Source organism: Octopus bimaculoides, chromosome 7, assembly GCF_046866305.1.
Source record: "Octopus bimaculoides isolate indiv1 chromosome 7, ASM4686630v1, whole genome shotgun sequence".
Classification (NCBI taxonomy): domain Eukaryota; kingdom Metazoa; phylum Mollusca; class Cephalopoda; order Octopoda; family Octopodidae; genus Octopus; species Octopus bimaculoides.
Window position 1 is genome coordinate 37,867,050 of NC_142934.1, and position 26,414 is coordinate 37,893,463.

General features: G+C 35.0%; 1 protein-coding gene across 4 annotated transcripts in view; it reads left to right on the forward strand.

Moving 5' to 3' along the window:
* LOC106880867 (dual specificity protein phosphatase CDC14A) overlaps positions 1 to 26,414 on the forward strand; it is a 157,097-nt gene that overhangs the window by 67,362 nt on the left and 63,321 nt on the right. For 3 of the 4 annotated variants that reach the window (XM_089355214.1, XM_089355213.1, XM_089355215.1), the window contains exons 4-7: positions 380 to 462; positions 7,401 to 7,467; positions 10,255 to 10,317; positions 24,855 to 24,942. In XM_089355214.1, the coding sequence (XP_089211340.1) occupies positions 380 to 462; positions 7,401 to 7,467; positions 10,255 to 10,317; positions 24,855 to 24,942 (301 nt within the window). Of the gene's footprint in view, positions 1 to 379; positions 463 to 530; positions 3,279 to 7,400; positions 7,468 to 10,254; positions 10,318 to 24,854; positions 24,943 to 26,414 lie in introns of those variants that run through there. The other variant, XM_089355216.1, reaches the window with a different exon arrangement.

Genomic DNA, 26,414 nt, shown 5'->3' on the forward strand with positions numbered 1-26,414 from the left:
AGTGCTTTTCAGGTGGAAGGTTTCCCTGGAAAAATGTTACCAGCCCGCTGTTTTAAATTACCAAATCAGTGAATGTTTTTTCTCTCAAACGCTATATATTTTGACATTCATTCTATGATCTGGCTCAATAAGGAAGTCTTACCAAATAGCATGCTTTCTTTCATCTTTTAATTTGGATTTTAGAATTGTCCTCCTTGACTTCCTTCACAAGAGTTAATCATTAAAGCTAATGATTTTTGCTCTTTATTAAGGACGTTATTCTAATTAATTAGACTTTTGTTTTATCATATCAAATATGCTAGACCTCCCTGCACCCCCCCCCCCACCGAAGTTATTGTAATCAATTTAATCTTTCTTTTTCCTTTATCTTAACCTGTAGATTATATATCTGAAGATGACACCAGAAGAAGCATATAAACCTTTAGTTAGCAACAGTTCGAATCCTGCATTTATTCCATTCAGGTAAGTTCTTATAAAAATTTGGAATAGATCATTATCATTATCATCAGTGTCATCATCATCACCATCATCACCACTGCCACTACCAAAATTTACACCGTTATTAAGCTAGTGTTTTAAATATAAATTATTGCAAATATAGTGGTGGTCTCAGACAGGTTGGTATCAAAAGGGTTGATAGTTATATAGTGCTGTCAAATTGTTTGTGAAACAAAAAATATATTGTTATTCTTGTGCTGTTAAGTTCTGTTCTATCATGTTAAGAAAAAAGTATATCATATTGGACAATGTAGTTCAGATATAAAAAAAAAAATAGGGGTGGTCATTGCTGGAATGCCTTTGAGCTTAGATCTGCTCAATCAGAGCTGACCCAAGACTGAACAACAACAGCAAAGCCTAAGAGATGTAACAAACAACTAATTTTAACAGTAGAGCTCAAGTAGAGCATCAGTGATGTCTAATCATTATCATCATTTCCCCCTCCTCCTTGAACTGTCAAAATAGAGTATCAGAAAAATACTTTGCAGTATTTTTTCATCATGTTTCTGAGTTCTAATCCTGCCAAAGCCAATTTTGCCTTTCATCTTTTCAGGGTTGATAAAATGTAAAGTAGCAATGAAATACTGGGGATGAGAGTATCAGTTAACTCATCCCCCTCGTAATTGTTGGCCTTGTGCCTAGATCAACTTTACCTTTCATCCTTTCAGGGTTGATAAAATAAAGTACGAGTCAACTACTCGGGTCAATGGTACCAACTAACCCACTCTTCTTAAAATTGCTGGCCTTGTGCTAAAATTAGAAAGAATTATTATTACTCTAATAAGGATTGCCAGAATGTTTCAGTGTTGGACAAAATGCAATATGGCATTTCTTTTAGCTCTTTATGTTCTGAGTTGAAATCACTGAGGCCAATTTTGCCTTTCTTCCTTCTTGGTTCAGTAAAATAGAGTAGCAGTTAAGTACTGGAGGCAATGGCTCCAGTACTTAACTGGTAATAGTGGTGGTACTGGATCAGCTGAATTTTAGGGTAGTGGATTGGTTGTGCATTTGTTCAGTCTCAAATCCTATCAAGATTAACTTTGGAGTTTATCTTGAAAGAATTAATAAAAGGAAGGGTAGCTCAAATACTGAAGGTAAATGGTATCAACTAACACCAGCCATCTCCAATATCAAGCCTTTTGTTTTAGCTTAAAACACTTATTGTTGATAGTAGATCATTGATCAAAATCTCATGTGGTATTCACCTGTATAAAGTCACTGATAAAATATATAAGTGACAGTAATAATGTATAGTCACTGATAATATATGTAGTAGTGACTATAACAGTGTAAGTGTGACTTATAATTGCTAATAATACAGTTAGTGTGGTCCCAACCTACAATTGCTGTCCAATGCCTTTACTTTTTAAGTATGTCTCAAAGTTTATAAAAAAAAAAAAAAAGACTTTTCTCTGAGAAGAAGATCTGAAATTTATGTGCAAATTGAAGGATTTCTTGTTTGTGCAAATTGAAAGATCTCTGTATTTTAGTGAATGAAGGAGTGGTTGTTGTATGAAATGTGGTTTAAGGTCTGATAATGTAATGTCTTCTGTTAAATGAAGTCAGGATAGATATAAATAAACAAATGTAAAGGCAATTTACAATTGATTGCACTGAAACATTCATTACCAATGCTAAAATGAGATACAGCAAACTGATAGAACATTAATAATTGTCAATACATTGTATAGATTCAAATGGAAGTCAACATGTGCAACTTTTTCGGCAGTCACAGACTTTTTGCTCAAATCCTGCATTTAACCTGCATGCCACTCAAACTGTTGTACACCCAGACTATTGGACACTAGAGCTTTTCTCCACATGCACATATTTTCTTGCATTTCAATTATAAATTTTTAGCATTTCAGAATCAGGGCACTCCTGCCAGCCAAGTTTGTACTCCTATTGTTAAAATATTTTGTACTGGTTACTACGCTTTCTGCTTTGCATGCATTCTATTTGTTTATAAGTAGCACACTCAGTTCTGCAAATACTCAATTCTGTAAATTCTCAATTTCACAAAGACAACTAAATTCAGATGTGTATGTTTTTGAATGTTCTATATTTTTATAATAATTTTTCTCGTTGGCCACTAGCATTACACATTTCATGCACACGCATTGTTCACCTGTTTTTATTGCAAAGGTTCTCCTTTTGAATGTCTGCAATTTCTTTCTTCACACACACCCAGTTATACACATTCACCAACAACAAAATACTTTTCACTTTGCTTGTCTGAAAATGCATATTTGTATGCATGCATGCATTCTTTCCTAGATTGTTCGTTTCTTTTTTTAGAAACTCTCTAGCGGGGAAGTAGTGTAGGACCTCATTTGGCCCTGCCTGCTTGAGATTCGAGACCAAATCTAGAAATTCTACCTAGCCATATGGCCTATTGTCCTGTCAAAAGGGAATTCTGACTATGCATTTTCCAATTGTCCCAGGACCTTGGTATACCATTGAAAGTTTAGATAAACAAAGTTTGACCGACATTAATTTAGCCATTGTTATAACGGTATATCCATCTTCCTAGCTAGTCTGCACAATTACAAATACCAGCATTTTGTAAGGAAAAAGCAATGAGTGAGACTGACTGACAGAGGGCAGGCTGACTGGCACAAACGAAATACCATCTCAACAGAAGGTCATAGAAATACAGCTCTGGAATCCACCAGCAATACAGTTGTCCTGTCCACCACTCTCTTACCTTTCTTACTCACTCACTTTTGACAACATCACTTGATCTATTTAGTTATGGCTGCTAGAATGAAAGGGAATAAGTAAGTCCAACACTATCTATCCTTTTACATGAAAATATAACTTTCAATACATAGAATACATTTTGATTGTTTTTATACATTCCTGCCAGCCAAATTTGTACTCCTTTTGTTTAAACATTTTGTACTGTTTACTATGGTTTCTGCTTTGCATGCATTTTATTTGTTTATAAGTAGCACATTCAATTCCCTGAATACTCAATTCCGTAAAGACTCAATTCCATGAAGACAACTAAATTCATATGCATATGTTTTTGAATGTTTTATATTTTTTCTCATTGGCCACTGGCAATACACATTTCATGCACATGCATTGTTCACCTGTTTTTATTGCATGGTTTTTGCTACAGGTTTTCTTTTTGAATGTCTGCAATCCCTTTCTTTGCATGCACCCAGTTATACACACTCTCCAACAATGAAATACCTTTCACTTTGCTTGTTCTAAAATGCATATTTGTATGCATGCATTCTTTCCTAGATTGTTTCTTTTTTTCGAAATTCTCTAGTGGGGGAGTAGTGTAGGACCTCATTTAGCCCTGCCTGTTTGAGATTTGAAACCAAATCTGGAAATTCTCCCTAGCCATACAGCCTATTGTCCTGTCAAAAGGGAAGGATGAGCTATGTGTTCTCCACTTGACACTTGACCAGTGCTGGTCAAGGAAAGGTCAGCCCTTTGTTTAGAATTTGACCTACATTAATTTAGCTATAGTTATAATGGTATACCCATTTTCCTAGCTAGTCTACATAATTATACATATGAGCATTCTGTAAGGAAAAGGCAGTGAGTGAGAATGATAGACAGAGAGATCCTGACCATCAACACACAGAAGTACTATCATAGACAGACAGCTATGGAATTCACCAATGATACAGCTGTCTCACTCTCTCATACTCCCTCCTTTTCGTTTCAACAACATCACTTGATCTGTTTAATTACTGCTGCTAGATTGGTCAAATCCAGGCTTGATGACACAAGAATATGTATGCAGCACACTGCGGCTGGTCTGAAAGACTCCTACAAGGTTTCAAGGAAAATTGCTGCTTCAAAAAAAAAACCTCATAACATGGGAGAGCAGTTAGTTCTTCCTTCCTGCAAAGATATAATCTCACTCATGCTCGGAACTACAGGAGCTCAAACTTGTTTTACTTTCCAACAACACCATCAGTTGACGAATCGCTGAGATGGCTGATAATATTTTGCCTCAAGTTATCTCAAAGATAAAAACATCAATGTTTAACTATGTCATCATCCAAATTCATGAAACCACTGATGTGGCAGATTTAGCACAACTTTGTGTTTGTGTACGTTAGATGCATAACAAGCACCTGGAAGATGAATTCCTTTTTTGTGAAAGCCTCAACACCGGAACCACTGCAAACGACATATTTCAGAAAGTGGATCAATTCTTTAACAATTCATGACTGGGGGTATGTTGTTGGCGTGTTCTTTAACAATTCATAAACTGGGAGCATGTTGTTTGCGTGTGGCCCAACGGTGTTCCAGCAATGCTTGGTTGCTGTTCTGGCTTTCAAGCAATGGTGAATTAGAAGTCTCCTAATGCAATTGGTACACATCATACACTTCATTGCCAAACATTGATGGTTAAAACAATGCCTGATCATTTGAAGAATGTTTTGAATGATGTGGTCAGAGCAGTAAATTTTATCAAAACTAATTCTCTAAACTCGCATCTTTTTGCAGACTTGTGCAAGGACGATGGTTCTGATTTTGAAACACTTTTACTGTATTTGCATGTGAGGTGGTTATCCAAGGGGAGAGTACTGAAAAGAGCCTTTATTCTACAAAAGGAGTTACACAAATTTCTTCATGGTGCTAAAATAGAACTGCACAGACATATTCTCCAATACTTGGTTCCTTATATGTCTCTCCTTTGTGGTCAACATTTTTGAATCAGTTAATTCTGTTAACTTAGCACTACAAGGAAAGGACATCACTGTTGTCCACTGTCATGAAAAATGACTGCATTTAAAATGAAGCTCTGTTTGTGGGATTCTAAATTGGAATGTGAGAATTTTACACCATTTCTGAACCTCAATATTTTCCTTGATGAAGATGGCCTTCAAGTTGTTGCTGACATCCTCGACATAATGAAACAGCATGTCTTAATTCTTCATGCTGAAATTCAACGAGATTTCACCGACCTACAAAACTGCAAAAATGTTCATCGTTTCATCACCAATCCCTTTGCAATCTCTGTTGTTGACCTTCCGTCAGAAGATTACGTCATTCAAGAACAGTTCATTGACTTGCTGAATGATGGAGGTGCAAAAAACGCCTTCCGTAACATGTATTGCAGTGAATTCTGGATTGAAATGATGCAGTCCTATCCAGATGTCACCAAATTGGCCCTGAAATTCATTGTTCCATTTGCAACAATGTACGAATGTGAGACAGGTTTTGCAACTTTGCTCACAATTAAAACAAAGGCACACAGTAAACTGGATGTTGCACATGACATGAGGATTGCATTATCAAAAATGCAGCCTAATATTGAGGATATATTACAGACCAAACAAGTTCCCCCGTCTCATTGAAATTTTATATTTTATCTGTAAAATTTTATTTCATGAAAAATTATTTTATGCAAGGTCATTTTGCTTTGTTCATCTCTTATTTTTCATTTTAGGGAAGGGGTGGGGGTTCATGAAGCCTTGAAAAAATGGAAGAAGGTCTGTTGAATGAAAATTTTGAAAAAATTTGGGAACCAGGGTAAACCAGAATTAACATGTAAACCAGAATTAATTGCCAAATGTTACCAGTTTCGCTGTTAAAAAATATTTAAGACCTTTATATGCATCACTAAAGTGATGGCATTACTTAGTGGCATTTTGTCTGTCCTTATGTTCTGAGTTCAAATTTCGCCATGGTTGACTTTGCCTTTCATCGTTTCAGGGTTGATTAAATAAGTACCAGTTATGCACTGTAATTGACTAGTACCAGTTATGCAGTGTAATCGACTAGACCCCTCCCCACAAATTTCTGGCCTTGTGCCTATAGTTGAACGGATTACTTTGGTAGCTGGACGAATTTTTTTCTTCTGCAAAACGTTGGTTGCCTATATTTCTGCAAAACGTTGGTTGCCTATATTTCTGCAAAAATGTTCTATGGCTTCGTTGATCTTATGTCGAGATAACCAATTTTTAGCGAATGAAGGTGTGGTTGTTGTATGAAATGCAGTTTTAGTTCTTCTGTTAAATGAAGTCAGGACAGATATAAATAAACAAATGCAAAGGCAACTTACAATTGACCACACTGAAACATTTATTACTGTTGCTAAAATTATATACAGCAAACTGGTAGAACATTAATAATTGTTAATACATTGTTTAGATTCAAATGCTCATAAAAACGAAGAGAAAAGGTTAGAAAAACTTGAAGCATCAGATCAAAAGTCCTTGTTACAATTATGTTCAAATGTTGGAAAAGCATGAAACATCGCTTCAAGGATTCCAGTTACAATTCTGTTCAAGCTGAAGCTGCAAAGTGGAATCAAACTGCTCTCATATCAAAGATCCAAAACCACTCAGCAAAAACTCACCTCTCTCTGGAATTAATGGGCAAAATCCTCTCATTTTATAGCTGAGGTACAGATGCTAGGTTAGTCCATCACATTAAAGGGTGGACAGTCCAAGCAAAGCTAAATGGACCTGATCATCATGTGGTGAACCAAAATGGGTAGCTAAAAGTAACAAGCCACAATGTAGGTAGCTAAAGTTCAAGAGTGATCTTGCTTCTGCTACAGTATATTTCCATGTGATATATAAAGTAGCCATGTGTGTTAATTATAATTCAATTATTGTATTGGACATTTTAATGATATCATCATCATCATCGTTTAACATCCGTTTTCCATGCTAGCATGGGTTGGACAATTTGATTGAGGACTGGTGAAACCAGATGGCTACACCAGGCTCCAATCTGATTTGGCAGAGTTTCTACAGCTGGATGCCCTTCCTAATGCCAACCACTCAAAGAGTGTAGTGGGTGCTTTTACGTGCCACCAGCACGAAGGCCAACAGTCATTATTTTGTTTTCCTTGATTAAAAGATTTATGTCTTATTTTCTTTATTTTTTCATTTCTTTCTGTCATTGTTTTCTTTCAGAGATGCTTCCTTTGGATCAAACAGTTTTGATCTCCATTTACTTGACTGTCTTCAGGCTGTTAGTAAGGTATTGTATAGCAATTTCTATTGATACAAAGTTTGATTACTCTCTCATGATACCTTCATTTGTTTGGCCACGCATTAATGGCTTTGACTGTGATGTCATTTGTATGAACAAATTGTAGGACTTCAAAGATGGATATTTTAAAACTTTTAATGTCTATTGAATATTTTAAATCTGAAGGTGAAAAGAAGAGTACTTATGAACTACCTACATTTCCCTAGATTAAGGGATTATGATAGTAATGAGGTTCTTTTGCTTTGCTTAATGTGACCCTTGCTTAATTTTAATTGCTATTTGATAATGACTTGAGAGAATAAGAGACATAAATAGCAGTCCAGAAAGAATGCTGTGTTTAGGTTGTAACGAGAGGGAAATGTATATATATATATAATACCTAGATATCAGGAGAGAAGGACAGACAAATGTATCAAATATAAGTATTAAAAAAAAAGGCAATACTTTCTAAACTGTGATTGGCTTTAAGTATTGATTCTTCAAATCTCATTAAGTTGAGGAGACTTCAATTTCTTTACAGGATAGATAACATTCACGTAACATCTCAGATAACATTCCCCAATAATTCTTTGCACCTATTCTTAATTGTTGTGTATTTTCCTACTTGAAAGGAATTAAACTCATGTCCCTCTTCATTAGTTCTACTACAGAGCAAAGAAATTAGGTAAACAATGAAATAGACAAAAGAGAAATTACTAAATATTTATATTAAAGATGACGAAGTTTATTAGAGAATTATTATGAATGGTGGTTGATTGGCTGAATCATTAGAGTGTTAGTCTTAATGCCTTGTAGTAGTTCTTCCAGCTCTTTACATTCTGAGTTCAAATTCTGCCAGGGTCACTTTTGCTTTTCATCCTTTCAAGTTTGATATAATAAAGTAACAGTCAAACACTGGAGTCACTGTAATGAGAAATGTTTGATCTTGTGTTTACATTAGAAACAATTATTATTATGAGAGTGTCAAATGATATAATTGGTTGAGAGTGAATGAAATACTAGTGATATCTTGTTCTATCCCTTTACATTTTGATTTCACATCTCGCCAAGGTTAACTTTGCCTTTTGTCCTTCTATCATGTACTGCATTTTATAAAATTTCTTGGCTGTTCTCTCCCAAAATTTTTTGTGTGACTTTGTGTCTATTTTACAAATCATTGTTATCATATCATATTCACTATATATATATATATATATATATATATAATCATCACCATATATCTTGATTAGCATATTCATGATCTATGAAATACGACTAGATACATCTGGAAAAATAAGCAGAAAAATTATCAAAGCTAAATGCAGTGTGTGAATACCCAAAGAATATTTTATAATTGTAGTATTGTTATTTTCTGGAATAGACTTATAGCTTATCCTTAGAAATAATAGGCACAGGCTTGGCTGTGTGATCAGAAGTTTACTTCATAACCACATGATTTCAGGTTTAGTCCCACTGCATGACACCTTGAATGAGTGTCTTCTACTATAGCCCCTGGCCAACCAAACTTTTGTGAATGGATTTGATAGATGGAAACTGAAAGATGCCTGTTGTGTGTGTGTGTGTTACTATCTCCTTTCCTTGACATGGTGTGATAGTTGTAAACAAGTGTCACCAACATTCAAGCAGTGTCCTTCATTTCCAATCTTTCAAGACATTTCTGGTCTTCAGGAAACATTACCCTACTTCTAAACGGGGGTGGGGGTGGGTGATAAGAAGGGTATCTGGCCATAGAAAATCTGTCTTAAAAAATTCCAACCAATCCATGTCAGCATAGAAATGTGGGTGTTAAAAAATATCATCCCAGTTATGTTAATTAAAACAAGATGACAGATATATATCCTTAACAACCATAATGTTTTTTTTTAATTCAACAACTAGATTCCCAGCTTAGCAGTTGATAATTCAGACACTACTATTATTTTCATCATGGAAAACAATATCAGACTTATTATCTGTTGTCTGTAGCTCCATAATTTTCCACTTTGTTGTTATTTTCTAAGGCTGATGGAAGATCTTTACATGGCTACCACAAAACTTTTTGTTGGAGGAGTTAAAATTGAGTAACCAGGTATATGTAGAGTAGTTTTGCTACATTATTGTGTCTCATTACTGTTGTTGTTCTAATGCTTCCTCAACCCTTATTTTGTGAAAGTAAAAAATTATTATTATTGTTATTATTATTATTATTATTATTATTATTATTACTATTATTATTATAATAATTGTTTTACTTCTTAGAGTGCTTGGTCTTGTTTGCCCTGGTTGATCCTGTGAGAGCAAACAGCAACCTGTTGTCAGAGGTTTTAGAGGGTTTCTTTCTCCACATTATAAGCTTTGATACTTTGGTTGTTAATTATCATAGAAGATATTCAACATCATCATCATTATCATTACTATCATTATTATTATTATTATTATTATTGTTAAAGTGCAATGGGTGATGGTCTTAATGAATTATAAGACAAAGACTTTTTTTGATACTTAGCTACATACCTTTCTATTCTGAATTTTCATCATTTTGAGGTAACTTTGTATGTTTCCTTCCAGGGTAATGAAATAAAGTGCCTGTTAAGTACTAGAGTTAATTAAAACAATTTAACTACTTCTTCAAAATGTTTGCTCATTTGCTTATGTTAAAAGATCATGAAGTCTTTGTTAAAATCCCACTTTTGCTTAGACCATGTATTCCTATGACTGAAAATATAGTCTAATTTTTAAGATATAATTGGCACTTAATATGTTCTTCACATTTTACAATAAATTTTTCATTTTCAGGCTCTTATGAATGGTTTCTTTAATTTTGAAACATTTGATGTGGATGAATATGAATATTATGAGGTACTGTTAATTTATTTTTGCTATATTGTATACTTGTGTACACTTCTTTGTTATCATCTGCTGAGTAATTCCTCTTGATATATAACTTTGCTTCAAAAACTTTCACTCAACATTTTCAGTGGTAATAATATAATTTTCGCCTTCTCTCTCTCTCTCTCTCTCTCTCTCTCTCACTCTCTCTCTCTCTCTCTCTCTCTCTCTCTCTCTCTCTCTCTCTCTCTCTCTTCTCTCTCTGTCACACACGCGTGCACACACACACACACACACACACACACACACACACACACACACGCAAGAAAAGTAGAATGCCGTACCAAGATATTACAGCAGTTGAAGGAATGATGTGTCGACTATTTTGACATCAACTGGTTAAACAGCATACCCTACATAGATTACAGAGTAGTGCCAATTATACACTGCAGTCAAATACTATATAATAAAGAAATTAAGAGTATTTTGAAAAGACAGGCTAAGTTAATGTCAAAATGCCATCACACAAGCAAATTCTACTTGGCAAATTACAACAGCAGAAAAACTTAATTTATGTCCCATAGCTGAAGCCTACAGCATACTATCTTGCCACATTTAACCCCAACAATAATTCCATTAAGATTTAAAACATTTTTTGTTGTTATTAGCAATATTTCAGCCATTTGTTGATTGCACCTCTGGCAAGAAACTTATAAATTGAAAGTTTGTCAACTTTAACTATTACCTAATAATATACAGAGCACAATGACCTTTAAGTTGGGTTCATTCTTTTAATAAAACTTGGTATTAATACATTGAGAATACTATTCTAAGTAACTTTATCATCTTCCTTTGAATAGGTGTCCATCAGGAATTGCCTATAAACATGCACATCTCCACAATATATATATATGTATATATATATATATATATATATATGTGTATATATATATATATATATATATATATATATATATTGCTTTTATATTCATGAAATTTGCTGTAATGCCAGTCTAAGTCATAAACTGTATGAGTGTGTGTAAAAAAGTACACCCAGCTTATTCCCCAGACCTTTCTCTTACTGACTACCACTTTTTCAAGAACCTTGGTGGTTTCCCGTGAGAGAAGTAGTTAAAAAATCAAACCAATGCTGAAAGTGTGAATAAACAAACTTGTAACTCAGCAAAAATGTGTTTGATGAATAAAATTTCTGCATTTTTGAAGTATATTGTGATGAATTTCATGTTTCAAAACGTTGCTTACTTTTTAATCAGACTAATATATGACATGATAATGATGTATCATCATCATCATAATCATTTAACGCCCGCTTTCCATGCTAGCATGGGTTGGACGATTTGACTGAGGACTGGCGAACCAGATAGCTGTATCAGGCTCCAATCTGATCTGGCAGAGTTTCTACAGCTGGATGCCCTTCCTAATGCCAACCACTCCGAGAGTGTAGTGGGTGCTTTTACGTGCCACCGGCACGAGGGCCAGTCAAGCAGTACTGGCAACGGCCATGCTGAAATGGTGTTTTTTACGTGCCACCTGCTCAAGAGCCAGTCCAGCGGCACTGGAAATGACTCGCTCAAATGTTTTTTCATGTGCCAGTAAGGCAACGCTGGTAACAATCACACTCAAATGTTGCTTTTTACGTGCTACCGGCACAGAAGCCAGACAGCTGCTCTGGCAATGATCATGCTCGGATAGTGCTGTTAGCGCTTCACTGGCACGGGTGCCAGTCATCAAATTTGGTTCGATTTTGATTTCACTTGGCCCAACAGGTTTTCGCAAGCAGAGTTTAGTGTCCAATGAAGGAAAGGTTGGAATGGGTGCCAGTCGTCGAATTTGGTTCGATTTCGATTTCACCTGCCTCAACAGTTCTTCGCAAGCAGAGTTTAGTGTCCAATGAAGGAAAGGTACGCTTAAGTGGGCTGGCTACACCCGTGGCAAAGGCCACGGGTTATGGTCTCACTTGGCTTGCCGAGTCTTCTAATGCACAGCATCTGTCATCTTCTAGACTTAAACATAAGGCTAATTGTACATTGTTATCAAATAAAATTTGGGAATTAAAGGAAAGTGGTACCAATTTTAGCCTTAAATGGGAAATTATAAGAAAAGCCCATCCTTATAGAAATAGCAGATGTGGATGCGAGCTATGTTCCATGGAAACATATGAAATTTTTAAACTCAGAAACAATTCTAACCTGATTAATAATAGATTAGACCATTAAGTATTGTGTGTACACTGTTCCATTTGCACTTTTAAATATTTTAGAAAGTAGCAAACTTATATAGTATGGTATTTTAATATCTATCATGTTTATCTTAGTCTATAAATTAGTGGATAAGTGAGTACACCCTATAGCATTAACTTTCCTGTGGTTAATATTGGACTATAGTCATTATAAATACAAACTATAGCATTAACTTTCCTTTAGTCTAGATTGGATTGTAGTTACTGTAGAGATAAGCTAATTAAGTAAATTTTTAAATAAGTTTAGTTTTTAGATATTTGATATATTAAATACTTTCTATAATTCTTATTTATTGTGCTTACTAAATCACACATTAACTTCATCTTGATGTTAGAGTTTTGACTAATTTTATACCCTTTTTCTTTTCCATGATGTGTTTTTTCTACCCTACATGACTTTTTTTTATACCTCATAATTACTTTCAGATATACCTATTTTTTGGCACCCCTATAAATCTATCCTTATAATATACAAATAAGGGTATCTTCACTCCATCCTTAAAAATACAAGCTATAACATTAACTTTCCCTTAGTCTAGATTGGATTGTAGTTACTATAGAGATAAGATAATCAAGTAAATTTGAATATTTTCGATTTTAGATATAGGATATATTAAATATTTTCTTTAATTCTTATTTATTGTGATTACAAAATCACATATTTAAATTGAAATTAAACTTTTATAGCAAATTTTTGATCTCTCACCTTAATGTATAATCTTCCTGTAAAAACTAAAATTTTAACTTTATCCATTGATGGTATATGGTTTTACTTAAATTTTTTCCATATCATATTTGCTATTGCTGTTAGTTTAGTGTGTATTTTACCTAACTTTAATGAATAGCATGTTTTGAAATTTCTTAATAGTTTTTAAACCTTTTAAAATATTATTTGATGCCTGACCCTAAAGGATTCATGTTATTCCATTGTTGTTGTAGTATTATTATTGTTATTTTGTGGGTGACTTAAATAAATCTAATCCTTGTTCCATTATTATTTTGTATTTAGCCTATGTTAGTTAATACCAGTTCCTGATAATCTAAGATAGGACAATCTAATTAAATTAGTACATAATTATCATGTTCTTTATTAATAGTTTAGTTCACCATTATATTCTATGTTAATTCCAATCATTCATTTTATCAGTTTCTTAAACCTTGATGAGTCCATCATTATATACCATGTAAATCCAATGTATCAATTCGTTATATTAATTGTATAATGAATTTATTTCTTATGTGTCCTTTTAATGATATTAGATATACAAGTTTAATTTTAAAATTTTAGTACAATATGTATAAAAATTTCAATTTCACATCTTATCTATGGTTCCTTATATTGGTGTAAATAAGTCTAAATGTACTTTACCAGAGCATTTTAAATTAATACCACCTCATTGTTTTTGTATACTGCCTTAATTGATTATTTACATTATTATACACTATTTCATTTTATTTCACTATTAATTTATAATTAGCCTTTATTTATTCACATATTAATTAAGCGAATATTAGTATCTCAAGTATTTCAAACTTAGTAAAACAATACTGATATATTATTCTGATTAATAAAAACTATGAATAACCATTTACTGTATCTGTATACAATATAGCAACTTTATTTTTATATACGTTTGACCTAGGTGCCTTATGATAAGACTTCCCCTGCTCCATTATAAACTGGTCTGCTAGTAGATAACCGACCCCCTATAGTAGTTTGTTACCAAACCCTAAGAAATTTTTTAACTATATCATCCAGGTTTACTGTCTATACTGTTTAATCCTTACCCTAAAAAGAAAATGTCCGTGTCCTCTTAAGCTTTGAATCATTAGGCCTGATAAGTTAGTCCATAAATCAGAAACAAAAAAAACAAATAAAATCAGTGACAGTAAAAAATCTGCTTAGAATTATTTACTAACCTGTATGGTCTGATTAAGTCAAAATGGATCTTTTGTATTCTTCCTTTCTACTTGGAAAGTTTAGATGTAGTTATAAATATGTCCTCCTGTTTAAATGTAATTTCATTAAATTTCTATATCTTTGTGCAGCTGAGAATTGCTCTGTATTTTATATTTGATGTAATGTTCACATTGCTTAATTAAATGGAGTCGCATGAAACGATCGTACTGCATTAACTTTGGATATCCTTGTTGTTTATTTTGACATATATATATATATATATATATATATATATATATATATATATATATATATAGTTGACCAGTAAGGTGGACATTTAATATGCTAGAAATAGATCACATGTTGTGTCTACTAAGACCTAGTAGTTCTCAAAAGAAATTCAGCGAAATACCAAACCGTAAGCGGGCAAGACATTCAAAATTACATATATAAAATTACAAAGTTATTCGCGGACCAAGGTTTTGGAGTTAAAAATCTCTTACCGAGAAAATCTGCTCCATCTTCAGCGCGAACTGCTAGTCGTAATTCCCAGAATCTTACAATATATATATATATATATATATATATATATATATATATATACATATATCTGTAATATAATATGTGACAATTATTTGGTTGCCATAATAAGACTTCAAGTTTCGGATGTCGGGGTGAAAACCTGCTCCGGCATCTTGTCAGTTATTGAGGCAGACAAAAGAGCTATTAGAATGACCATTAAATAAAGGGGAAAGACCGAAGGGGAGAAAGTAAAGAAGTAAAAAAGCTCATAGCAATCGTGTATGCGCGCATTTACATACCTATACATGTGCGCATGCACACCCATGTACATGTGCCTATATGCACACACTCGCATAAAACATATACATGTACACCCACTCATACACCAATAAATGCACATATATATGCAACCATGCATGTACACGTACACATATCCACACACACACACATATACTCGTGCACATACCCATATGCGCACAATTATAGTCAAATACACGTCTAAAAATGCACAATGCTATATATGCATAGCTCACATTTGCATGAAACATGCATGTACACCCACATATATATGTGCAACCATACACATGTACATCAGATTCTGTAGATGCTGTTATACACTGCTAGTTATAATGCACTTCCAATTCTAACTTGATTGCATCATTCTTTTCCATCATCACCCACACTGCTTCACTTAATTGCCTTCTCGTTGTCATGGGGTCCTTCTAAGTGGCCTTTTCTGATCTCTTTTATTCCACTCGGTGAATGTGTGGGTCCACCTGCTTTATGTGAACCTTGCAACATGTCTAGGCCTGTGGAACTTGTGCCTTCAGTATTCTGCTTTCACATTCTCCACTCTGCTCCATTCTCCATTTATCTCATTTCGAATAATGATATTCCTAGCATGGCCCTTTGCATCATAGCCAGTCAATGTTTTATCCTCTTTGTGATGGTTCACTTCTTACTTGAGTGAAGAAGCACAGGTAAGACCGTGCTGTTGAAGAGTCTGGCATGTATGACGTTATCTAGTTTTGTTTTGAGCATATCTTTTATTGAGTTAAATGCCTTCCATCCTGCCCTTATTCTCTTCGAAATTTCAGCTTCTGTATCTCAATGCATATTCACTGTTTGCCACAAATGGGCATACTCTTTTATTTCAATGACTTCATCATTTTCACCTCTATTTGACCTTGTGCTTCATCTTCCAGCTGCATTTATTTTGTTTTCATGCTGTTCATTTTAAGATCTACTACTAAGCTCTGAGTGTCCAGCTCTATCAGCATGGTCTGCAGCTGGTCTGTGGTTTCAGCGATGAGTACAATGTCATCTGCAAATCAGAAGTTTGTTAGTTGCTTGCCATTGATGTTCACTCCACATGTCTAGTCAATGTCCTTGATGACCATTTCTAGACATGTGGTAAGGAGCTTTGGTGAGATAGTATCTCCTTGCTTGACACCCTTCTCAGTTGGGACCCTAACTGGTGATGATAATATATATGATATTTCTTTTATTCGTGTCAGCCATATGGTTGTAGTCATGCTGAAGCACTACCATGATTTTGTACCTTTTTGATATCTTAATATATATGAAATCTTCTATCTTTTACTTGTTTCAGTCATTAGACTGTGGCCATGCTGGGGCATCACATGATCATACCAGTGCAGTCTTCTCTCTTGCACACTACCTCTGATGCCTCTTATACCCACTCTCTTATACCCAGTTTTACTCTTGAAATTTTTACACTCAGTTATGCATGCACACTGACATTGCTCATCTAGTGAAACATGCTGGCTTAACTTCTTTCACATGTCCTCTACAGTCACAACCCATGTTTCACTACCATGTAGTGTAGCTGTCCATACACAGGCAGAAGGAATGATGCCTGTGTATGGACAGCATCATTCCTTCTACCTTTCACTCAGAGGGAGAGGCCCTTTGTTACCAACAAAGATAATAACTCCCTGAACTTTCCCCAGTTGGTTCTTATTCTAGCAAATTATTCCTTCAGAGCATCCTTCTCCATTGCTAATTTAGTCGTCAAGGTGATTGAAACTATCTACTATTTGTCAGGACCTCCAGGGCATTTGAGGAAATCTACTTCCTTTGTGTTCTTGGTGTTTATTGTTCCTGCACATCTACTTCACACAAAGACTACTTTCTCTGTTAGCCTGCCTGTGATTCTACTATACCTTGTGTCCATAGCTTGCACTAGATACATCGTATGGAGTTTCTACTTACTAGGACTTTGGTCTTTGCTAAATTAACTCTAAGGCCCTTTGATTCAAGACCTTGTTTCCACACATGAAATTTCTTTCCTAATTCTTGTAGAGATTTTGCTATAAGAACAAGATCATCAGCGTTGACGAGCTCCTATGAGCAACCAGTTTTAAATTCCTCTGTTATGGCTTGGAGGATCATGATTAACAAAAGGGAGCTGAGACCTGATCCTTGGTGACTACTCTCACCAGCCACTCAGTTACCCCTAGTAACCACCAGATGAAGAAGCAAAGGACCTGTCAAAGGCTTTCTCCATGTCATCAAATGTTAAGTACGGTAGTTTATTTTTGGATATATTCCAAAAATGAGCCAGTAATTATCATTCAACAGAATTCAGTTTACCCTATAAAATTTTAACTTACAGAGAATATATAAAGCCAAGATGAACTCAACCGCATCACAGTCCAGAACTATTCAATACTATTCTTGTTAAAGAATAATAAATGTATTGAGTAATCCTTGTTTTTTAATATAGAATTGTTTATAACATAAAAACAAACATTATATCAAAACTGCTTGATTCAAACTCCTTGGTACTCTGAGTCTCAAGTGTGTCACTAGTCTTCGGCTATTGGAGTCTGAATGAGAGTTTAATTGAAAACAGTCAATGTTTATTACTGGACATTAGCCTGTGATTGGTCAAGAAAGTCATGTGGTGTCACAGTTTGATGTTGGTATTTCTGTGACAACAATTACTTGGAAAATACCACATTGTAAATAGGAAATCAACCATGTGGTGGAAAGGAAATGGATCACGTGGTTGGTAGGGGGAAGTAGAAAGGGGCAGTAAATGTGGAAGTATATACATATCTGTATGCATCCGTACTTATACGAGTATGTATGTGTGCATAGATGCACATTCACATATCCCCGCATGCACACACACACACAGACATGCACAAACATACATACACACATGTGCACACTTATCTACATGTATATATGCATATGGGCACACATGCATGCTCATATAAGTGTGCATGTATACATACGCAAACAAATGGGTGCACATATATATGGGCATGTACACCAGTGTACACACATCCGTGTGCATGCATACAATGAGCAGATGCATAAGCACACCTACACACGCATGCATATATACTTGTGTGCACATATATGTGCATGTGCATGAGAGCATGTATGCATGTGCACAGATGTGTGTACATGTGTGCACATGTCCATACACATGTGCATCCATGCATGTTTTCATATGTAAATGTGAATATTTATATGTGCACATGCACGTGTGCATGTGCTCTTATGTATATATACATGTAGATAAAAGTGTACATGTGTGTATTTGTATATGTGTGCATTTGTGTGTGTGTGCACACGCACAGATATGTGAATGTACATCTATGTACACATACTCATTCGTATAAGTATGGATACATACACACAGATGTATGGTCATATACATGTACACATATACACGTATATACTTCCCCCCCTCAACCACGTGACCAATTTCCAGTCCACCACATGGTCGATTTCCTGTACACCGTGTGATATTTTCCAAGTAATTGCTGTCACAGAAATACCAACATCAAACTGTGACACCACGTGACCTTCCTTGACCAATTGCAGGCTAACGTCCAGTAATAAACATTGACTCTCTTCAGTCAAACTCTCATTCAGACTCCAAGAAGTGAAAACTAGTGACATGCTTGAAACTCAGAGTACCAAGGAGTTTGAATCAAACTGCTTTGATCCATACATGTAACTCCTAATAAATGTGCTGAGTGCCCTTCTTTCATATGTCTACTCACTCATATACTACAGAATAGGCATATATACAGACCTGTATATACATATATGTATATATACAGATATATATACATATACATGCTTTTGTATTACACATACAAGTGTGTGTGAGTGCATTTATATAGCTGATTACATATATCTATATGTATACATGTATATAAAATTAAGTCAAAGTCTAAGCTTGCATACAGACAGACAGTGTTTTGCATTTTATTGCTAGCATAATCAAGATTCTTTATCTTACATTTTTAATTTAAATTCTTTGCATACTGATGTAGCATTTATAGCATTTCTATGTTATGAGGGTGGGTAAGGAGCAGTGTTATTGTTAACTCAAGCATAAAGCAGGAATGAATTAGTTGCTGAGAAAATCAGATTTGTTATGTGGGGACTAACTACATGGTTTGTTGAAGTCATGACTATGTCAATTTATTTTTATAGTTCAGTTACCTTCACAACCTTTATATTAATCTGATTAAACAATTTTGATATCACCAACAACAATGGTATTTATATTTTATCCCTGTATCCACTTTTGTTCAAATCCCATTTGTCTCTAATAAAATATAAAGACCAGAAATCTAGATTAAATTCATTAAGCCATAGCTTTCTTCTATAAAAATTGGGTTTATTCTTAATCCTAACAAAATCAATATCAGATTCCAGTGGTGAAAAGTTTTACATTTTTTGTGCCATACAAATATACTCTTTTGCTAGTTCGTCCAGTGAGTTATAATCGTGCTATATCGATACAAAGCCAGTTCAGTTTATAGAGATTAATTTATATAGAAGTTAATGTTAACTTATTCGATATAGCAATCTTTAAAAAAAAGGAGTTAACTAGAAATAAATTTGTAGTGAGAGAATAAAATAATTCATTTTCGTGACACATATGGGACACAACTGTGATCATGATTTGGTCTTATCGTGACCTAATCAATTAAGCATAGCTTTCATTACATTTGCTGAAATGGGTGAAGGAATCAGAAAGTAACTGGACATAAATTGTATATATGATCTATCAAAGTATTTTGTTAGTGGGGCTTAGTCTTATAACTCTATTAAGTCAATATGGTATCTCAGATAACCTGATATTTATGTTAAAATTCAAGTGTGGATTATCACCTCTTAGGAAGCAAAATAATAAATGGCCGGTTCCGGGCATTTTCGGCCATGAGGAATGCATTGGTACAACTCCCAGGTTGCTATCTTGTAAGGTGTGAATTTCTATAGATGCAACACACACACACACTCACAAACTCAGCTTTGCAATATGTACTGATGATGATACTGATTATCTGTAAATCTATATAAGTAACATGAGTTTTGTGCGTAGCTTATACCAACATTTGATGTGTGTGATGCATGAAAGTCTTGGTCCTTGAGTCTCTTATGTAGCTTTACAACTAATAAATAAAGAAATATATATATTCCATTTTGTTTATTGAGTTCTGTTTCTCCCTGTTTGTACCACGAAATGTATATACATGTGTTTGTGTATGTGTGTATGATGAGCTACTAAAGTTCATCCACAAAGTATTGGACTATCTCAGGTTATGATAATGACACTTCTGCAAAGGGCCATGCAGTGGTGCAGTGCGATCAAGCTCCTTAACTACACAGCTTTGTTTGTGATATGTGGAGAGCTTTCTGTCACACACAAGTGTTTGTTCAAGTTAAACAGTGCTCAGCTGATAATTAATGCAGGTATTTGGCTATTTGAATTAGTAGTTATTCACACTGGATTGGATTTGTTTACTCCTATCAAAGTGAATTTCTGATTGAGACTCAGCTCCAGGTTTAGCTATTTCAGTAATGCTACTTATATCTTTGAGAAAGGTACTCCATTCTTAAAGCCTCTGAATGGAATATGAATGAGTAACCATTGAGCCACAAAGGAGCCCCTAGTTGCTTCTTTTAATGTCAACTACTTGACAGTATATTGGATGCTTTTTTTTTTTTGTGGCACCAGTTTCAGTGATCTCACCTTTAAGACGAAAGGCCTGAAGGTGCCCCTAAAATTGAAGAAGAAAGAGGGAGAAAGAGATAGATGATTTTAAGAAAGAGGACAAGAGGAACAGATTTATAGTTGTAAAAGGGTGATAGTGTGGAATAACAGAATAGTCAATATTGGTGAAGGGAGTATTGAAGGGGCAGGGGAAAGAGAAGGAATTAATACTAAATGTTAGTAACAAAGGAAGGGATGGACTTGTAAAGGTGATGAGATAGATTGTTTAAAGGGGATCCAAGACTATCCCACACAATATTGGTAAATATGGATAGTAGGTGTAAGAGAGAGAAAATAGATGGAGCTACCAAGGATGTAGATGCAATTATTGAGAGATGTGAAAATCATGGGTTAGCCAGACATGAAATGGTTTGAGGTGGAGGGGAAGTTGTGAGGATTGGAGGTGAAAAACAAAGAGGTAGAGAGGAAGATGGTAGTGGGTCAGTGAGTGAGCATCACAATTGGATTGACAAGATATATGAATGAGAGGATGATGATAAAAATGGAGAGATAGATGGAGAAGGGAAGGTGGGCACAAGTAAAGCGATGAGGATGGACTAGTGCAGTCTCTCATATATAGGCCTATTGAAGGATGAAGGAGGTTGAGTGATGGGGTGGTATGAGGAGCATTCACACATAGTTTACAAGTCAGAGAGATAAGAGATGGAAGGTTTAGGTGATGAGAGAATGAGATGACTAAAATGAATAGGGAGTTGAAATAAAAAGGGTGACTGGCAGGTATATAAGAGGAGGGGTGAGGGGTACAAAGGGCGACAACAAATATATGGCTGGGGGGGGTATGTATGTATGTATGTATCTTTGTATAGATAAATAAACAGATAGATAGAGATAGAGAGAGGGAGGGACTTTGAATATTGTCATCACCTTAAGGCAGTGAGCAGGCAGAATTGTTAGCACACCAGGCAAAATGCTTAGCAGCATTTCATCTCTCTTTACATTCTGTGTTCAAATTCTTCTGAGGTCGACTTTGCCTTTCATCCTTTCAGGGTCAATAAAATAAGTACCAGTTGAGCACTGGGGTCAATGTAATCAACTTAACCCCTCCTGGCTTTGTGCCAAAATTTAAAACTAGTATTGTCATTACTTGATTATTCTCTTAATATAGCATGGAGGGGATTTTAAAAATTTTGCTAGGGACTTTTGCACAGCAGGTGTGCAGAGAACTTACACACTTTTGCACAGCAGGTGTGCAGAGAACTTACCACCCACACTGACACATGCCTTTGTTCCATCATGGAATTTTCCATTTGCTGTTTTGCCTTGTTTTTAGTTACATACAGCCATAATGTATGCCTGTACCTGAAGATTTTTTTAAAGTGAAGAAAGGCCTTGCACAGAGCCAATCCTACTCTCTGAACAATGTATGCATTCACCCCAAAAGAACTAGTTTACATCATTGGGTGCAAATGAAGTTGCAGGTGTTACATTAGTTACCCTTCTAGAGAAATGTCTAAGAAAAGATACTCATTGACCTTATTGAGTTCATCTGTCCTTTGACAAATTTTATTTTTCATCCTGCAGTGTCCAACATAAACCACTCTCCTTACTAAGCAGAATTGATAGAGTTGCTGGTTTAGTCATTGATCACCCAACCATGTAACAGGTTGTACCAAGTTTCATGTTACGTGTACATACACACATATATCGATATAAATATATTGCACACTACATCTGATTCCCCTTATACAAAGCTTTTCTCTCAGATCATTTGTACTCTGGTATTATTGCACACTGACATTACACATCCACTGGAATATGCTTGTTTTGTTTCTTTCTACCCTTCAAAAAGTCTTCTGCATTCAAAGCTCATGTTTCACTACCATACAATATCACAGTTGGAACACAAGCATCAAACAACCTCCTTTTAACTCTGAAGAAGTTCCTGTTGCCAGCATTTTCCAACCTGTTCTTACTCTAGCTACTATACTTTCAGAACAAACACCTATACTGCTAATTATATCACCTTAATAACAGACACTATCAACTAGTTCTAGTAAGCCTGCCAAGCATTTAAAGGAATCTATTTCAGGTTGTGTCTTATTGCTTATCACCTCTGTGCATCTGTCACATGCACAGCTTACTTTGTTTGTTATCTTGTCTGTAACACCACTACATCTCTTGTACATCTGTAACTTATAATGATAATAATAATCGTAATAATAATGATAATGATAAAAATCCTTTCTACTATATGTACAAGGCATGAAATTTCGTGGGAGGGGCAAGTTGATTACACCAACCCCAGATCTCAACTGGTACTTATTTTATTGACTCTGAAAAGATGAAAGACAAAGTGAACCTTGGCAGAATTAGAACTCAAAACATAAAACTAATATCAAATTCTACCAATGTTGACTCTGCCTTATATATTTTTGGAGTCAATAAAACAAGCACCAGTCGAGCACTGGGGTCAATATAAATTGACTTGCCCATCCCCTAAAACTTCAGGCCTTGTGCCTATAGTAGAAAGAATTATTATTATCATTATTATTATTTTGGTTTGTCTTAGGTTTGGTCTTATTACTGGTAGAGATTATGTGGATAGCGGATTACTATCTATAACCTTAGGTATTCACAAGTTTTCAGCTGTCTTTCAAGTGCTGAGGACCTTCCTGATAATCTTTGCTGTCCCCAGGTGACAAACTTTCTGTAGGAGCTCTACTGGGCATTCTATTTCAATCTCCTTCAGCCATTTGTCTATATCTTGGCTTAATGTTCCTAATTCACCAATTATTATAGGCACAACCTTTACTATTTGCATGCTCCAAATTCTTCCTATTTCAAATTTTAAGGGACTGGTTTTTTTTTTCCTTCCTCTTTCTTTATGATTCTGGAAGCAAATGGGCATGATAGGTTGATAAGTAAGCAACTTCACTTTTCCATGTCTATAATTTTAACATCTGGTCTATTGTTTTCTAATTTCTTGTCCATTTGAACTGGAAAGTCTCAGAAAACCTTACATTTCTCTGACTCTTGTACTCTTGGATACTGGTAATCAGCTCATCCCCTACCACCAAATTGCTGCCCTTATGGCAAAATTTGAAACCATTATTATTATTATTCAGTAGTTTTATTTTTATCATGTGCTTTCATTGCATTACTGAGTGCAGCTCTGTGTGCCTTGGGTATGTGCTGTGGTTTGTTGTGTTGCTCTTGTTTTCACTGTCTTGAAAGTGTTTTATGTAGGATGTGTGTGGTGCCTAGTAGTGCTGTTTTCTGTATGCTGTATATAAAGTCCTGGTGTTTTGCTATGTATTTGCCTGAATGTTTTTTAACATACCTAATGCACCTACTATAATAGGAATTGTTTCTGTCTTTTGGCTCCACATTCAAGTTACCTCTATTTCCAGATCTTTATATTTTGAAAGTTACTCCATTTCTTTTAGAGAAACATTGGTATTGATACATCAATTAGAAAGCATTTTTTTCTTGGTGATCTCTGACAACTATATCCAGTCTGTTGACTTTAATATCTCTGTGTGTATTGGCATATCCCAGAGTATGGTTGCTTTCTCATTTTCTGTGACCTTTTTTGGGGTGTGCCTATACCATCTTTTTCTGTTGTTATTCCATAGTGTTGGCATAGCTTCCAGTGTATCTAGGTCCCAACTTTATCGTGTCTGTGAATATATGCCTTCTTAGCCAGGACTAGGCAGCCAGAGATATTATTATTATTATTATTATTATTATTATTATTATTATTATTATTATTGTTGTTGTTGTTGTTGTTATTGGCATATGACCCCAGCTTGAAGTAATTCTGATAATATCAAAATTGAATTAAATGTTGTTCAATTATATAATCTTTTCAGAAAGTGGAAAATGGTGATTTAAACTGGATAATTCCAAATAAATACTTAGCTTTCTGTGGACCTCATTCAAAGCAAGCTCGAGAAGATGGTGAGTGTATATTTGATAATAATGATAATTATAATAATAATGAGTTTTTTATTGGCCACATGGGCCTAAGACATGGAGGACAATATCAAAGGACAAGATACAAAACACAAAACAGGTGGGGTTTGCATCAATCGAGGAGAGACACTACAACATTAAAAGATATATAAATAGAAATTAGAGAAATAATTAATAGATAGAATCTTCAATAGCAGGGCAGTCCACTTACAATAATTCAAGGTAAACCCCCATGCAAAATTCCCAGTTTATTTTGTCATTCACAAAGTATGAGAAGTACCTTCTTCCAGTTACTTTCCTCCTACTTAGAAAAGTATACTCAGAGTAGATCCATTCAGTCTCATCAATCTTGCCACTCTCATTCACTTTTTGATAAACATACTAAAAGACAACAATAACAACAACAACAACCCTTTCTACTAAAGGTATAAGGTCTGAAGTTTGGGGGAAGGGAGCTAGTCGATTACATCAACCCCAGTACTCAACTGGTACTTAGTTTATTGACCCTGAAAGGATGGAAGGCAAAGTTGACATGGGCGGAATTTGAACTCAGAACGTAATGACAAGCAAAATACCACTAAGCATTTCATCTAGCGTGCTAACAATTATGCCAGCTTGCCACCCTAATAATAATAATAATAATGATAATGATAATAATAATAATAATAATAATAATAGAGTATGGACTTGACAGAGCAAAAAAGTGGTATGAACATAAATCTGAAGGCTTCATCAAAAATGATAATGCAAAAATTCTATGGTATTTTATGATTCAGTATGACCATGAGATAGAGAATAGGAAACCAGACATAGTGTTAATTGAGAAAGAAAGCAAACAATGCTGGATCATAGATATAGCATGCCCAGCTGACAACAAGGTATGTGATAAGGGAGAAAGAAAAGTCAATAGATATGACAGGTTAGCTTGGGAGGTCCAACAGTTGTGGTTGCTGAGAAAGGTAGTAGTAGTATCAATAATTGTTGGAGCCCTGGGAACAGTGAGTAAAAATCTTGAGAAGTACATGGAACAAATAGGGGCTTCAATAAGGGTGGAGCACTTGCAGAAAACAGCACTGCTTGGAACCGCTTGAATACTCCAGATGGTTCTCGAAAAATAAGGAGTGTTACCTTAGTTACTGGTAGTGAACAGCTGACACTAGTACATCTCCAGCGTTAGAAGCTATGCAAAGACAATAAAATGATGATGATAATAATAATAATTTGGAGCATGTGAACAGTAAAGGTTGTGCCTATAATAATTTGTGCATTGGGCACAAGAAGCAAAGATATAGGCGAATGGCTTAAGGAGATTGGAATAGAATGCCTCGTAGAGCTCCTACAGAAAGTTTGTCTTTTAGGCAAGGATTATCAGGAAGGTTCTAAGCACTTGAAAGATAGCTGAAAACTTGTGGATACCTAAGGTTACAGGTACTAACCTGCTACCCACATAAATTCTA